Source organism: Schistocerca serialis, chromosome 1 (assembly GCF_023864345.2).
Source record: "Schistocerca serialis cubense isolate TAMUIC-IGC-003099 chromosome 1, iqSchSeri2.2, whole genome shotgun sequence".
Taxonomy (NCBI): Eukaryota; Metazoa; Arthropoda; class Insecta; order Orthoptera; family Acrididae; genus Schistocerca; species Schistocerca serialis.
This window is the reverse complement of record NC_064638.1, coordinates 1135362996-1135378655: the sequence shown is the minus strand read 5'-3', so window position 1 is coordinate 1135378655 and position 15660 is coordinate 1135362996. Positions and strand designations below refer to the sequence as shown.

At 36.5% G+C, this 15660-nt stretch overlaps 2 protein-coding genes across 4 annotated transcripts in view; one reads left to right on the top strand and one right to left on the bottom strand.

Moving 5' to 3' along the window:
* LOC126417294 (dynactin subunit 5) overlaps nucleotides 1–5261 on the bottom strand; it is a 41059-nt gene extending 35798 nt beyond the window's left edge. The window contains exons 1-2 of the mRNA XM_050085108.1: nucleotides 5088–5261; nucleotides 164–351 (exon numbers count right to left, since the gene is read on the bottom strand). Of these exons, the coding sequence (XP_049941065.1) occupies nucleotides 164–351; nucleotides 5088–5135 (236 nt within the window). The 5' untranslated portion in view covers nucleotides 5136–5261. The remainder of the gene's footprint in view (nucleotides 1–163; nucleotides 352–5087) is intronic.
* A 1835-nt stretch (nucleotides 5262–7096) lies between these two features.
* On the top strand, nucleotides 7097–11948 carry LOC126417315 (uncharacterized). Of its 3 annotated transcripts, none has more exons than XM_050085111.1 (3): nucleotides 7097–7205; nucleotides 9150–9247; nucleotides 9603–11948. In XM_050085111.1, the coding sequence occupies exon 3, from the start codon at nucleotides 10290–10292 to the stop codon at nucleotides 11592–11594; it is 1305 nt and encodes a 434-aa protein (XP_049941068.1). In that variant the 5' UTR covers nucleotides 7097–7205; nucleotides 9150–9247; nucleotides 9603–10289; the 3' UTR covers nucleotides 11595–11948. The 3 variants fall into 3 exon arrangements, with proteins under 3 accessions (XP_049941068.1, XP_049941067.1, XP_049941069.1); XM_050085110.1 differs by having other exon boundaries at nucleotides 7108–7205; nucleotides 9109–9247; XM_050085112.1 differs by lacking the exon at nucleotides 9150–9247 and having other exon boundaries at nucleotides 7110–7205.
* The last annotated feature ends 3712 nt before the right edge of the window (nucleotides 11949–15660 follow it).

The following is a 15660-nucleotide window of genomic DNA, read 5'->3' as shown; positions in this document are numbered from 1 at the left end:
ATCTGTGTGAGGTTCTTTTTCACATATGTATATGTTCTTTATACATATTTATGTAGGCATACAACTGCATTCATTGACAAGTTACCGACAATAAATAATGGTTTCAGTGTTATTTTTAATTCTTAACAACAATTATCTCAGCTAATAATCAATTTGCACTTACCCTTTACTGAATTTTTTGAATGGTGGTCGAATGACTGCATGCTTACTGATAATGCAATGCCGGCCTGCCCGTACATTAGCTAAATCTCCTCTAATTATGGCATCAGATTGAACAATTACTTTTCCACTCAGTACTATGTTTTGTGAGCCACACAAAACTGTCTGCCTGCTAACCTTGTTTCCTGATGCCTGAAAGTACAAGAGGTTTTATGTGAGGTCTTGAAATACCTTTGAATGGACTTCAACCATATTATCTCTTAGTTAGCAGTATCTGTTATGTAGAGTCTCACCCATCCCTTTTAACTGTTCATATCTAAAACAGTCTTTATTTTGTATTCAAATTCATTCATAAAAATAAAAAAGTAACAAACCCCTTAGAAGTAGCCAACACATTTAACAACTTTTTCACAGGTGTTGCTGATAATATGTTACAATCAAACTTTAAGAGCACCCAGGCAAATGAATATAGAATAAGTGCATGTAGAGGATCAATGTACATCAGTTCTGTTTCACAAAATGAAGTAGTTAAAGCAATAAAAGGACTAAAAAATTCCAAATCGGCAGGTACTGATGGTATACCTGCAACAATGTTAAAGAAGAGTGCATCAAACCTAATTGAAGTACTCACACACTTATGTGACTGCTCACTTCAGGCAGGCACTTTCCCGATGTGTTGAAAACGTCAAAAGTTATCCCTGTATATAAAAAAGGGGATAAAGAGAATGTAAATAACTACAGACCCATCACAATTTCCTCCTGCATCTCTAAAGTATTGGAAAAAGTTATGTGTGACAAACTTATGAAATTTATAAATAAAAATAGCATCCTATGTAATGAACAACAAGGATTCAGAAATAGGAGGTCAATGACAACTGCTGTCTATGAGTGCATCAATTCCATCCTAAACCTGATGGACAAAAAACAGGAAACAATAGGAGTATTTATTGACTTGTCAAAAGCTTTTGACATGGTGGACCATAAAATTCTGCTATCAGAGCTTGAAAGATATGGTATTCGAGGTTTGTCCAACAAGTGGATCAGTTCCTTCCTGACTAATCGTAAGCAGGCAGTGTGCATCAAGCACACAAATATTGAACTAAAAACTGTATCTAATCACTTATCTGACTATAAACAAATTAAATGTGGTGTACCCCAAGGATCAGTAATGGGACCCCTTATGTTTCTTCTGTACATAAATGATCTAAGCTTAAATGTTGATGCACACAAAACAATCATATTTGCAGATGACACCACAATTCTACTAAAAGGAGACGACGATGAACAGTTACAGCAGACAGTAAACGTGGTCATGAAACAACTTAGCAGCTGGGCACAGAGTAATCAGCTTGTAATAAACAGTAAGAAAACCATTGCTCTAAAATTCCACAATGTTGCTAACAAGGACATGTTTATCGCATCAGTCTCTATTCAATGACGAACCAGTTGGTAACAATACTGAAACCAAATTCTTAGGACTTTGGCTGCAGAGTAACATCAGATGGAATAAGCATACTGAATATCTCAATGCAGAACTGAGCAAAACATGTTACCTTCTTTGTTCATTAAAATCATGCTGTAGTGAGAAAACAGTATTGAATGTATATCGTGTGTACTTTCATTCTCGTCTTAGATATGGGGTCACCTTCTGGGGAAACTCTAAAACAGCTAATAGCACTTTTAAACTACAAAAAAAAGGGCTATTAGAATCTTGTTTGGGTGCAAGCCTAGAGACTCTTGTAAACCCCTGTTTACGAAATCTGGTATTCCTCATTACCATGTGTATACATTATATAAAAACCCTTCTGATCTTTAAATTAAATGTAATAGGTAAGGACTGGAGACTGCAAAAAAACTGTGATATACATGATCACTTTACCAGACAAAACAGAAACTTACATATGACTCAAATCAGCACAGCACTGTGCCAAAAAGGTACTTTTCACATGGGAATTAAGCTTTATAATAAACTTCCAGAAAACATAAAAGCTATCACAGAGGTCAATACATTTGGAAAATCTCTAAAGTTCTATTTACAGCATCACTGCTTTTACTGCATTGAAGAATAATTAAATTTATGAAATGTGTTATACAAATACTTACATGTAAAGTGCATTATTGTAACCTTAAATATGTATGCCTTGAAATGACTTTCAGCCCGTATATTTATAACTTGACTTGTCCAATGTCTTATGCATAAGCTGCTATGTTGACAACAGGACCAATAAAAAATACAATACAATTAATTTTGCCAACTGCCAACCAAATTGTCACCTTCTAACCTAACTGAGACGACAGCCTGCACTACACATCAATCTGTCACCACAACCATCATCTCGAATGTGGCCACTATCACCCTCAAAACTTTGCCAGTAAGCCCATATGCTTCTCTAATCTTCAAGCAAGTAGGTCATTGGAAAGAAGCGGACATGTCATAAATCTGCAGGTTATTTCATCCTAATAAAAAAGTGAACAACTTCAAGAGGAAAGTCAGCAAGAAGAAGAAAAGTAAATATACAAGTTAAGAAGGCAAATGGTTGAATCTATAATGACTGATTGATTCATCTGTTGAACAATACACATTGTAAGGCTGTTGTCAAATGTTTGTCAATATTTATTATAAAAATTATTTCTCTTACAGTTTTTATAGCTCATATACTAGGCCCTACTTTTCCAGTTATGTAATATATAGTACAATGTTCATTAAGTTGCTATCTGTAGTTATTTTAAGAATACATTTACAGTATAGAAACTATTATTTAGTAATATTATTTTTTCTCCTTTGGCTAAAAAAGGTGTGGGGATCATTTACAGCTTTTACTTCTTGTAGCTGTCTATTGCACAATTTTATTCCATGAAATAATACACTATATTGAGTTTTTCAATTGTTTCCTCTGTTTATATGCAAAAAGTGTGTGGATTTTATTTTATGGTCATGTAGAGTGATGTTTGTGGTGTCCAGATTTAGAATTTTTCTTATACAGGGTGATTCACGAAGACATGCAAATATTTTAACGTGTTATTCTACAAGTAAAACTAAAGAAAAAAGTTCATATAAACATAGGTCCACAAATGTTTACTTACGGAGTCACGGGTAGCAAAAGATTTTGCCTGAAATTTAGCAACTTCACTAAAGTGAAGCCATTGCAAAACTGTACAAGATTAAGGTAAAGCACAATTTCCATTATTTTCTTGTTATTGATCTGGTGAATTTAGTAAAACATGTCCCAGACATGTATATCTACAGCAGTTTTCCAGAACATCCAAAGAAGCAAAGACATTATTTTTTTTTTTTGAAAAACAAATTCCATACAACTGCACAAAGTTTTGAACAGAAGAGGTAGAGAATTTAATTTTGGAAAATGATGGTAATAACATTAACTGAAACTTTATGGATGTGTCAGATAATCTGCATTTATTAATACCATAGCACATGTGAATTCATGTTAAACCAGAAAAAACAAAGCTTAGTGTTAAGGAAGTTGTACAGTGTACATACAAATTCACAACAAATGTTAAAAAATGTCTCCATTGAGTTCAAGGCATTTAGCTCTATGTGTATGAACAGATATTGTTGCTTGTTTCAGTTTCACAGGGTTGTTCTTAATTTCACCTAGGCCTATTGCATTCATAATACAAGCAAGTAATGCAGATACATGTGTGGGACATGTTTTATTAGATTCACCAGACCAGTGACAACAAAATAAATGGAAATTGTGCTTTACTTTAACATCATATAGTTTTGTGAAGGCTTCATATTAGCGAAGTTGCTAAATTTAGGGCAAAATCTTTTATTAGCCGTAACTAAACATTTGCAGACCTATGTTTATATGAACTTTTTTCTTTAGTTTTTCTTGTAGAATAACATATCAAAATATTTGCATATCTTCGTGAATCACTCTGTATACATTATGTTGTGACAGATGTATTCACACAGAACTATCAGAATTTCTAGTTTTTTTGAATAATTCTTTACAATGTGCCCTGTTTCTACCATTGGTACAGTTCTTTTCTGTATCTTGAAAATAGTCTGCATGTTCCCAGCACTTATTCCCCAAAATATTATCCCATAACTTACGACTGAATGCATATATACAAAGTAGGCTACATTGAGACATGAAATATGTACAACGATTGGCAGAGCCTAGCATGCTGAAGATACCCTCTTTGAAAAACTTCCCACATATTCTGTCTACTTCAATTGACAATCTACATTCATCCCCAAGAATTTGGTACCAGTTACACACACTAGTACATCACCGTTTACTTTGATGGTGGTATCACTTGGCTTTTAACTTAATCAAAAGTTTATACAGTTTGTCTTTTTCACATTTAACGTTACTCTTTTCTTTCGTGATCAGCTGTGGATGTCTCAGTGAGTTTCATTGGATTTTTCTGTTAAATACGTTGAATTTTTGTCTGTAGTCACTGTGATGCTGTCATCAACAAACAGTATTTTTACCCCACACCTGACACTCTTAGGGAAATTATTCATATATTTGTAAAAGGGAATGGGAATATATAGTAAAGAAACAAGTTTTCATCACTGGAGTTGCTCTTGGAGAACGAGTTTTATGATGTGTATGGGCTATGAAAAGCTCTGACTTCAGCTACACGGTCACTCTATCATTAATAATGTAAGAGCAGCAGCAGCATCCCAAACCGGACCTGCACAACATTACATTCCAAGCAGTAATTTATATTCACGGATTTAATCGCAAAAGTGATAAATTAACTTTTGACGGTGAAAACAAATTTTTTAAGAACATTATTTTTCGGTTTTTTCGTCTGTACACAGAGTCAGTGGTTGTAATGACTAGTAACAACATCCGCGTCTTTTAACTGATTAGAATCTGACAGTTGCCCTAGTCACTGAGATGCAATGGAGTAAGAAAACTACAGTAACACAGGGCAGCTAAAATATTTACCGTTTCGACATATTCAGACTTGTTATAATATGTATCTGTCAACTCCATTGTTGATGTTCGACTTCAGCAACACAACAAACACCCAACCATCACTTGGACACTATTTGCAGCACAGAACAGTGAACACCAATATTTGCAGTCTTGCACTGACTGACACATATTTCGATACAAGAAAATCGATCCATCGATACTCGGGATATTAATCGTGTATCATAAGTTCAGTCGATAGGGATCACAATAGGTTCGTTTGAGCAGTTACCAGAATGCGCCAGACAACAGGCTGTACTGCGCATGCGCAGCTACGATGACGTAGGCAGCCCGTGCTTGGTGCTTGCTCTGCTCATACGCTTTTCGTCGTATTTCTGGTGGGGCATCACGTGACCATGTGTAGCCGTGCCGCCCGTGCGGCATGTTGTTGAGAGGACATACTGAATTGTACTTAGAGCAACTGTTTTATCATATCCCACACAGATAAAGGATGCAAATAAGGAAGCAATTCTTGGCTTTTGAGTCATTTCAAAATTAGACTCCACAGCTCGAAGTACCATAAAATTTTTGACAGATTTTTTTTTTTTTTTTAATTCGTGCTCTGCAATGTTGTTATGTAGCATTTCCAACTCGTTTACATCTACACATCACTGCAAAAAGCTACTAGGATGTAATACAAATTACTTGCAACAAAAAAAGAAAGAGTTTCTTGTGTAGCTTACACCGGAATAAAGGACAATAAATTTCATGACTATTTCAAAATGTGAAAAAATTAACATGGTTGTCTATGAGGCATAGAAGCTGTACAACTGACAGTTTATATTCTACTCTAGGAATAAATATAAAGCCATGTGGGGAGTTTAAAACGATAAAACATGGTATGCTGCCAGTCTAAAATTTAGCATAGAATGGCATTCTATAAATTTAAGACGTAAACACAAATTAAGAAATAACTTCAGGCCCAGAGGAAGTACGAGACAAGTGCCTTGTGATCGAAAAACACTTTCACAGAAGGCAGATCTATAAAATTCTGCTACAGCTGTCATTATATTTGAAACAAAATATTTAGTTTCAAACTACTGACCAAATTTGCCTACTTCGTCAGCTTCAAGTAAATGTTTGCGTATGTTCGTACGTATATAGCATTAAGAGATCGTACAGTGTCATAAAAGGAACTGGACATCAGAGACTACTCCAGCACCATCGGAATTTCGTAAACCACACTAAAATGCTTCATTCCGCTCTAACTGCACATTTCTATGTCCAGATGGACTCTGAAGTTCCTGATATTCAGCTTTTCATGTGGTTCTCGTGATACAAATTTTCTTGGAGGTCCATCTCATATTTGGTTCTTTATTATGGCATAACGCCATTCGTCCCAGAAAATGAAAATTTGCACTTTAAATTGAACGAGGTTGAAAGTAGCCAATAGCGCGGAATGAAACACTTCGTTTCGTTTCAAATAAACTAACTGCCTCAGCGGAAAAAAAAATTAACTGAAGCAAATTTCTCTATAAAACAGACAGAAATAGCTTCATTAAGACATTAATGGTTGATTGCTAATAACGTGGAAATAATATAAAATCAGAAAATTGAAACCACTAACTTATTTTGGTCTTTCATGGTTATGAGAATGTATATTAATTCACTTGATGGCTCCCGGCCACAGAAACCCGTTTTGTTTTCATTTGACGTGGGAGCTGTAAACGAAGACACGGCCACGGGTCACGTGAGGAAGGACCCCCCCACTATAACTCAGCTTGCTCTGCGCATGCGCGAATCTGGCAGCTTGGGGGCGCCAGGAAAATTTTTCCGGGTAGCTTCTGGCTACTTGCTGCTACTGCTCGTACACCAAACAGCCACGCTCCAAGTAGCCAGAAGCGGGAGGAAGGCACTGCTCATACGCGAATTCAGCTCTGCGCATGCGCACGAGCCCGCTGGCAACTGCTCATACGAACCTAATATGAATTATGAATAGTACAGTGATCTCTAGTGAGATCACTCATCACTGCAATTAAATACTCAGTAGTATCACAGTGTTAACGTTATCACACACGATGGTCAGTTTCAGTTCACAGTTGGCCACGGCCACAGTGACTGTGGTGTGACTGTCATCACGTTACTGGACTGGTGCGTGCACGAAACCAATTTGTTCCAAAATGAAACGAAAATGAATTTTTCTTCTGTTGAAGAGAGACATGAGGGACTGAGGGTCAAGTGTTTTGGAATTGGCTAGCCCTTGACGTAGCGACCATTTGTATGCCAACAGTACAGGGGCAAAATTTAAATAGGCCTATTACAAACTTCCTCCAGCGTAGACAAATTGAATAAATCGGCGATTCTTTTCCATTACGGGTGATCTAGTGTGTGTCTTATGCATATAAAAGCGATATTTGTTCATGGGAGTTTCTTAGAAAACTGCAAAACCGGCTTTTGCACAACGGGCTGCAATTATATTAATAACTACCATAGCAAACGGCTCAAATTTTAACTTTATATTCATTAGATATTTATCTAGAAACGCTGTTTTCCCGTTTTCGAAAACCTTCACATAATTTAAACCTCTATGAAACTTTTTCTCGCTGACACCGTCCAAATAATGATAAAGGAAAAAAATTATCCCGTACTACGCGTTCGCTGTTCATTCGCGCCTCGGTTGTGACGTTCATTCATTTCTTGTTTACTGTTACCAGTATTCGCGACATATTTTGCAGACTGTTCACATACACCACCGAATGTACTTGCAAAATTAAATCATTATACAACACACAGTTCAGGATATATGACATCATAAACATTGTTAATAACCATAAGCAGAAAAACGCTCCAGAGAAGTAGTAAAACTTGTATCAAGTTTGCTGTTGGCGCAATAGATATTTCTTTTTTGGCTATAAATTACTTAAATTCCAAGAGACTACTTTATATCTGTAGCATATCAAAACTCTTAAATTACAAGAGACTCGACAAGCTTTGTCTAAAGTTATTTGTTCACTGTTTGGTAAAATATTGCATCAGGCCTCGTGTAGTCCCACTGTGTTTGCTATTCTCTGGCAGGGAATGAGCTAGATGCTATTCATAAGCAACCGGAAATCACCTTGACTACTGTCAAGTGATTGGAAGCTGCGTGAAATGTGTGTGTTGGGAGGGCTGTCGAGAGTTAAGGTTTCAATCTGCAGCACTGACCCTGGAACAGATTGTGGCCCCCCTGGTTTTTAGTCTAGTGGAATGCTTGAACCAGAGACTCTTGAGTGTTCTGTGACAAGTTAAGCTGTGAATTCCTAGACCTGTGTCATAGGGATGAGAGTTGTAGAGTGCATTACAAATCAGAGGCAGCTAACCAGGCAGCTGATTGTGTGTGTGTGGGGGGGGGGGGGGGGGGGCGCACACAAGGTATTTTTTAGATTAGGTGACTCTCCATCCAATCCAGATAATGATAGCTGTGGGAAACGCAGAAGTATCAGTGTAAGAGCCGAAAAAATACTTCCCACAGATAAGAGTATAAAAATCATGGTGATTAACTGCTGAAACAATCGCAACAAAGTGGTAGAGTTTGAAGGGCTCCTAAAAAGCATTGAAGCTCCTGTAATATTAGGCACAGAAAGCTGGTTAATTCCTGAAACTGAGAGTAGTGAGACTTTGGGGAACATTTAAGTGCATATTGAAAGAACAGAGAAACAGGAAGTGATGGTGGTGTATTTGTTGCAGTAGACAAAAAATTCAAATCTACCAAGATAGAAATTGAAGCTGTATGTGAAGAGTGTTAGGGTAAGACTTGGTATTAAGGATGGTCAAAATATTATAATAGCATCCTTCTATAGACCACCAGATTCTCATCCTGATGTTACTTCAGAGAAAACCGCAGTTGGGTCATTCCATGCCAAACTGAGCCTGAGGCTTATTTTTTGGAAAAATGCCAAATTTAACAATGTTATAGTTTTTAGAATCTACAAAAGTTGAATTTTACTGTCCTGAAAAAATTATAAAAATTACATAATTATCTGAGGAAATATAGTTAAAGTTGGCAATTCTACAGATGAGGATGGAAAACAAAAGGTTTGCTTTTTGTGTTGGCAGCTGTTTAAATTTGGGTTGCAGCGATTGTTGATGTTTTAATTGTTAAATTTCAAGAGCAGAATCTTATCTTTCTGACAAACTTCAGTTTTTAAAGAAAGGTAAGTTATTAAGTATGCAACTAATTTACAAAAGTTACTATGTATTTAGTGTCCCACCCGTGACAAAAAACATGAAAAAGTTTACCTTCTAACTCAGCAATTATAGTTATTCTATATATTTTAGGTTAGAAGTAAGAAAAACAAATAAAAACATCCAATGAACCATAAGGCACCTTCTAAGTTGTAAATGATCATTTATAAATCTAAAAAAGAAATTGTGTCCTACCCGTGACAGTTTTTTTGATGTTACTCAAATCTAAACCATTTAACACTTCTTGTTATTGTTAAGTTAAATTGGTTGATATAACAAGTGCTTTGATGGTTTACACTAAATAAAAACTTACTGTTTATTCAGAAAATGGGAAAAACAACATCAGCAGAGCGTATGAGAAAACTTCGAGAAAAACTGAAGAAAGATACCAGCAAGTACAATGTCCAAAAAGAAAGAGAGCGGGATAAGAGAAGAAGGGAAAATATGAAGATGAAGGTATCCTCCAGTGGAAAATCTTTATTGGAATCTCGAAAGAAGGAAACTGAAAGAAAAAGGAAGTACAGACTTAAACTAAAATCCGTATTAATTGAAGATCAGTCTGAGACCTGTATTTCCCAGTTAGGATCATATAAATGTCCTCAGTCTCTTGGCAAAGCTGTTCCTCGGGTAAAGAAGGTGCTTCCTTCAAGCCCCTCAAAAAAATCAGCAGTAATAAAAAAGCTTGTAAGTGAAAGCTTACCTAAAAAGGTAGTAAAGCAGATTTTCCCAGTAGTGAAGAAAACATCTCGTAAACTTACGGGTGATAATCTGCTCAAAATACAAAATTTTTTCACAAATGATGAAATCAGCAGGCAGACACCTGGTATAAAGGATGTAAAGTCTATTGTAGACCATGAAACTGGGAAAAAGAGTTAGCTTGCAGAAACATCACATGAATATGACAGTTAAGGAAGCATTTTTTTTCTTTTTAAGCAAGACAATCCAGATATTAATATCAAGATTTCAAAATTCTACGAGTTGCGGCCTAAAAATGTTGTTCTAACGTCTCAAATGCCTCACAATGTATGTGTGTGCAGATATCATGCTAACTTCAACTTCATCATTGAAGCCATTCACAAAGAAATAGCTAGTTTCCCTGCTACTCACACTCACCTTATGAATCTTGTTTGCTGTGATGTAGAAAGTGAAATATGCATGACAAGTCAATGCAAGAAATGCATCATGAATTTACACACATTAATAGATGGAAAGTTTGATTTGTGTGACATAATATCTTGGAGAAAATGGACCAAACATGAGTGTCACCCTAAACAGACTACTACCAGTGGAACACTTTGTGAAGCTCTCTCTGAACTTCAGTCTCAACTAAAAACGTTCAAGGAGCACTTCTTTGTCAAAAGGATGCAATCTGGAGCTTTCAAGACTGTGAAAGCATCAGTTAGTGATGATGAAGTGATATTGCAATTAGATTTTGCAGAAAACTATGCAGCACTGGCACAAGATGAGATACAAAGTGCCCATTGGAGTCATACACAGATTACAGTGGTCACTATTTGTGTTTGGATGAAAACAGGGCTACAGTCATTTGCAATTGTGAGCGATGAACTGTGCCACGACAAGTACTCTGTTTATGCATGTTTGAAGAGTATAATAAGTAAGCTGAAACAAGAGCTTCCCAATTTGACCTCGATACAAATTTTTTCTGATGGTTGCGCAGGTCAATTTAAGAATAAATTCACCATTTCTAACCTCTGGTACATGATGCAAGACTTTGGAGTGTCTGGAGAATGGTTTCTCTTTGCAACATCACATGGGAAAAGTGCAGTGGATGGCATTGGAGCTGTAACAAAAAGGGCTGTTTGGAACAAAGTTAAGCAAAGAAAAGTCATCATCAGCAATGCACAGGAATTTTTAGACTGTGCCAAATCATCTGTTTCTGGAATAAACTTTCTTCTTCTGATAAAAGATCACATTGATGAAAACAGAGACCTTCTGGATGGCCGCTGGAAAGCTGTTAAAAAAATAAAAGATATTCGCAGCAAGCATTACTTCAACGGTTACAATACCTGTAACCTAGTATGTGGTAGAACTTTCCTAAAATCAGATTTAGAGAAAGTGGAGGTTTTCCCACTTTCACTAATCTACACAGATTCAGAGATGAGTGATGAGGAATCATATCCTGATGTCCTGTTGACACCCAATTCCCAAGAAGTTACAGGTTCAGAACCAGCTGTGGAACAAATCATGCCAGGAACATTTATTTTAGTTGAGTTCCAAACTGCAAGAAAGAAATCCACTACATACAGATATGCTGCAATTGCACAGAGAAGTGTAGAAGACAATGGGGAAATATAGATTATGTGTACGCGATCTGTTGGGGACTCAGCAAAGGTATTTAAAGCTGACGAGCAGGATGTATCCTACATAGAGTTTAAACAAGTTCTTGCTATTCTCCCGAATCCAAATGTCAAACATGTTAGAGACACCTTATATTATGAGTTTCCCGGCAATTTAGACATTTTCGAAAGTGGGTGAGAGGTCAAGTGTATTTTTTCAAAGTGGTACATTCTTCAAGTGAAATAATTAAGTACTCATAATTGTAAACTAATACTATACCAAAATGTATGTTATTTATAAGCAACAAAAATGTTCTACAAAGTTATTAAAACTTAAAGTGCCCTCTAAGTATATGTTACCTACTGATTCATAGCTAACTGACATAATAAAATCAGTTTAAATAAAAAAAAGATTGTACTTCACATGAGTCCCACCCGTGACAGTCTTTGATTGCAATTATTGCAAGTAAGTATTACTAATCTAATATTTATTGATATTGTGTCATCTAGAGAATTGTTTTATTAATGTTAATTCAATATTTTCAAAAGAAAATAAGTGCATAAATCACAGAATTCTTCTAAAATGTTGGTGGTTATTCAATGCTACGTCTATTTGCTGTCCCACCCGTGACAAAGTTTTAAAGATGAATAACAGCTCAATTTGTAAACGTCTGACATTCAGATTTAAAGGGAAGGTAAAACAATTATTTGTAAGGCAACCAGTCAATTTTTACTTTATTTCTATTTATACTTTATGTTATATCAGCATCTGACCGTTGAAAAACGTAGTGCAACTGTCCCACCCATGACAATGGAATCCCCCAGTTAGCTTGTACAAAGTTCCATAATAATACTGTAATCTTCTAGGAGACTACCATACAGCAATCAACTGGGATAATTAGAGATTAGTTAGTGGTGGGCATGACAAGACAGCCTGTGAAACATTACTAAACACCTTCTCAAAAACTACCGAGAACAGATAGCTCAGAGCCCCACTCATGATGGAAATATATTGGATAAGAGTGTTGGAACTTAAATTGTGGCAACTATTTATTCGCAACCAATATAAAAGAGTTACATGTTTGCACCCATTACTGTCCTTCAGAGTAGTCACCAGCATTGTGTAGAACCTGTTGTCAGTGATGTGGAAGGAGTAGTATACCGTTTGCAGAGCCTGTTCTGTTGATGGTGTGAATGGAGCAGTCTAAAGTTATGTTGATTCTCTAACGCATTACGTTCCTCCACGGCAGGCCATTAATACACAGTATTACTGTTCATTTTTGGAGCATCACCTGCGACCAGCTTTGCGAAAGAAGTGGCAACACTTTTTGCAGAACCCACCCATCATTTTTCACAACAATGTGCAGGCACATACAGCGCAAGCTGTGGCTGCTCTGTTCAGTTGATGGGACTGGGAAGTACTGTACCATCCACCATACTCCCCAGACTTAAGACCTTGTGACTTTGATTTGATTTCGAAGATGAAGGAACCACTTCATGGCATTCGCTTCAAAACCGTTCCAGAGATTTGACAGGCAGTAGACTGCTTGATCCGCGCCATCAACAGAACAGGCTCTGCTAACGGTATACTACACCTTCCACATCGCTGGCAATGGGTTCTACACAATGCTGGTGACTACTCTGAAGAACAGTAACGGGTGCAAACATGTAACTCTTTTGTATCGGTTGTAAGTAGTTGCCACTGTTTAAGTTTCAAGCCTCATATAATGGCAACAGGGTCATTCCACGAAAAGAGGACCAGGAATCTCCCACTTGACCATCTCCAAATCTAATGAAATTTGGCATAGAGGTTCTATACGGTCTTTGGTGGCTACATACCAAATTTCAGTTCAGTATCATCAGTGGTTGAATTCTTAGAGGAATTTAAAGAGAGGCTACTCACCTCTGCATCATGTACGAAAGTGCAAATGTGCCAGCTTTGCTAGGCTTTTGTGAAAGTTGTAGCAAATATCTGATCAATTGCTTTAATATACATGCTGAATGCTTTATGCTGAATCACACCATGGCAAAAATTAGGGATTTAGCCTTACCTACATATAGATACAAGCCTCTAAACTGGCTAAAAATTCGTCACACCATTCTGAGAGCCATGGTTTAGCTGGCCACTGCTACATTTGTTGTGAACCAATCACACCATAGGGTTATTCATATCTATGATGCCTATATATTGGCCACATTTATTTAACATTGGACACCCAGATGAAAAGATATGCATCTGCAAAGTAGGCCAAAATTTTCTACTTGCAAATTTTAAGGTATTTTTGGGGGGCCAATATCTCAATTTTGTCTTCTTCAATCCTCGTTTTCTTTCTAAAGCTGGAAAACGCATGCTTTAAGCTTCCAAAAAAATGTTGTTTAATTTCTGGATCATTCAGTTTGACGAGTTAGAATACATTTCAAAAGTTATTATTTTAGCAGTTCGAGAAGATGAAAAGTCAAATATTTTGCTCATTAAGTCCCATAATTAATTATTTTTATTCAAATGTATACGTCAGTTTCAAACATTAATTTAACACGTGACATAAAAACAAGTATAGTACAAAAAAAGCAAATTTGCAGAACAAAAGTACTGAAGAGTCAATTCCATTTTTGGTTAAGCACCTCTACAATTTTTTCAATGACAGATTCTTATGTTGAGCAGTTGAATCATCACTGAAATAATAAATGTTCTTAATGTTTTCAGTCTTTGTCTTTAAATATGCTATCAATTTTATATGAAAGGCATGGACAGCAATGGTATTATGACAGAACAGTCGCTAACCATATGAATGCTAATACTCTGACATTCTTTGCCATCGAAATAGACATGAGATGGTTGAAATGTGGCCTTACTATTATCCCAATGGAATCCTTGCACAGTATCCAGAACAACAAATGAATAATTCTCACCAAAATCTATCAATATAATTAATTCATTTTCTGCAAGATTTTGTTTTTAGCTGCTTAAGATATAAATTTTGGTGTTCTGACACAAAGTGATGGCTTTAAAAGAGTCTGCAAGAAAAACCTCTAGCCACATTTTTCCTCGACATTCCTCATAATGTTGGAGCATACAATTTTTTGTTTCAGAACTGCATACAGTTTTCGTCACTAATTCCTTGTAGTCATCTTGAATGGATGTTGCTGAAGACATTTTGATGAATTGCACATACACGTACTGGATTGATCCAGAATTACCAGCTGTACTACACCATTTTGGCCTGAGCTCACAAAATTTTGTGAAGCTTAGTTCATTTCCATAGTGCTTACAATATGCAATGAACATTTCTTTAAGGTTACAAAGGAGTAGGCATTTTTACTCGTGCATCTTTCCCTATTTATTCTTGCTGCAACACAATCCTTTTTGCCTGGGCATAAATGAGAAAACTCATCATCTTCAAAGAAAGTGAGGACATTTTGTTTTATTTCATCAATGAGCTTTTCCCCTTCTCGGTTTGCAGGTGTTGCCAAAATCCCGTCTTCCATCTTTAGTTTCCTAGCCTTCTTCACCATCTTAGTTGGAACAGAAAATTCTTAAGCCATTTTTTCAGTAGTGCAGCTGTTTGGGACTAGGGTCAACATTTGAACTTTACTACTACTGCTTGAAGTCTGATGTTTAATCTTAAGTTGTTCAATTAAGATGTCCATACCTTTGCTTTTATGGCACTCTTCCATTTGTATCTGAGCAATAACTACTTGGCTCACACCAGCAGCTGTGGCAATTACCTTAGTAATGCTGCCTTGGGCTTTCAGACCTTTGCACTTTATGTATCCCATTGAATCCCTTTCGCTGACCTGTTGAAGCTTTAGTAGTGAGTCTCCAAGTGATGATAATGAAGTGTTAACATTGAAGAAGCAACACCCATGTCTTCAGTGGATGGTGATTCCTGCTTATCCTGGTGGGATGATTCTTTTTGGGCATTTCTTGTCTACATTTGGTACAAATTTTCTGACCAGGTTTAAAAAACTTCAGTGGTAGTAGTAGTCAGTAACTTCAACCTATCAGACATTGCAGTGTTTACTGGGGGTCAAGCCTTCTTGGTTATATGTTTTTCTTTACCAAATGGGTTGCAGAAATTCTGCAG

What these genes read in the sequence shown, in the direction of transcription:
- LOC126417315 (XM_050085111.1), top strand. Translation starts at nt 10,290, where the DNA reads ATGCCTCACAATGTATGTGTGTGCAGATATCATGCTAACTTCAACTTC.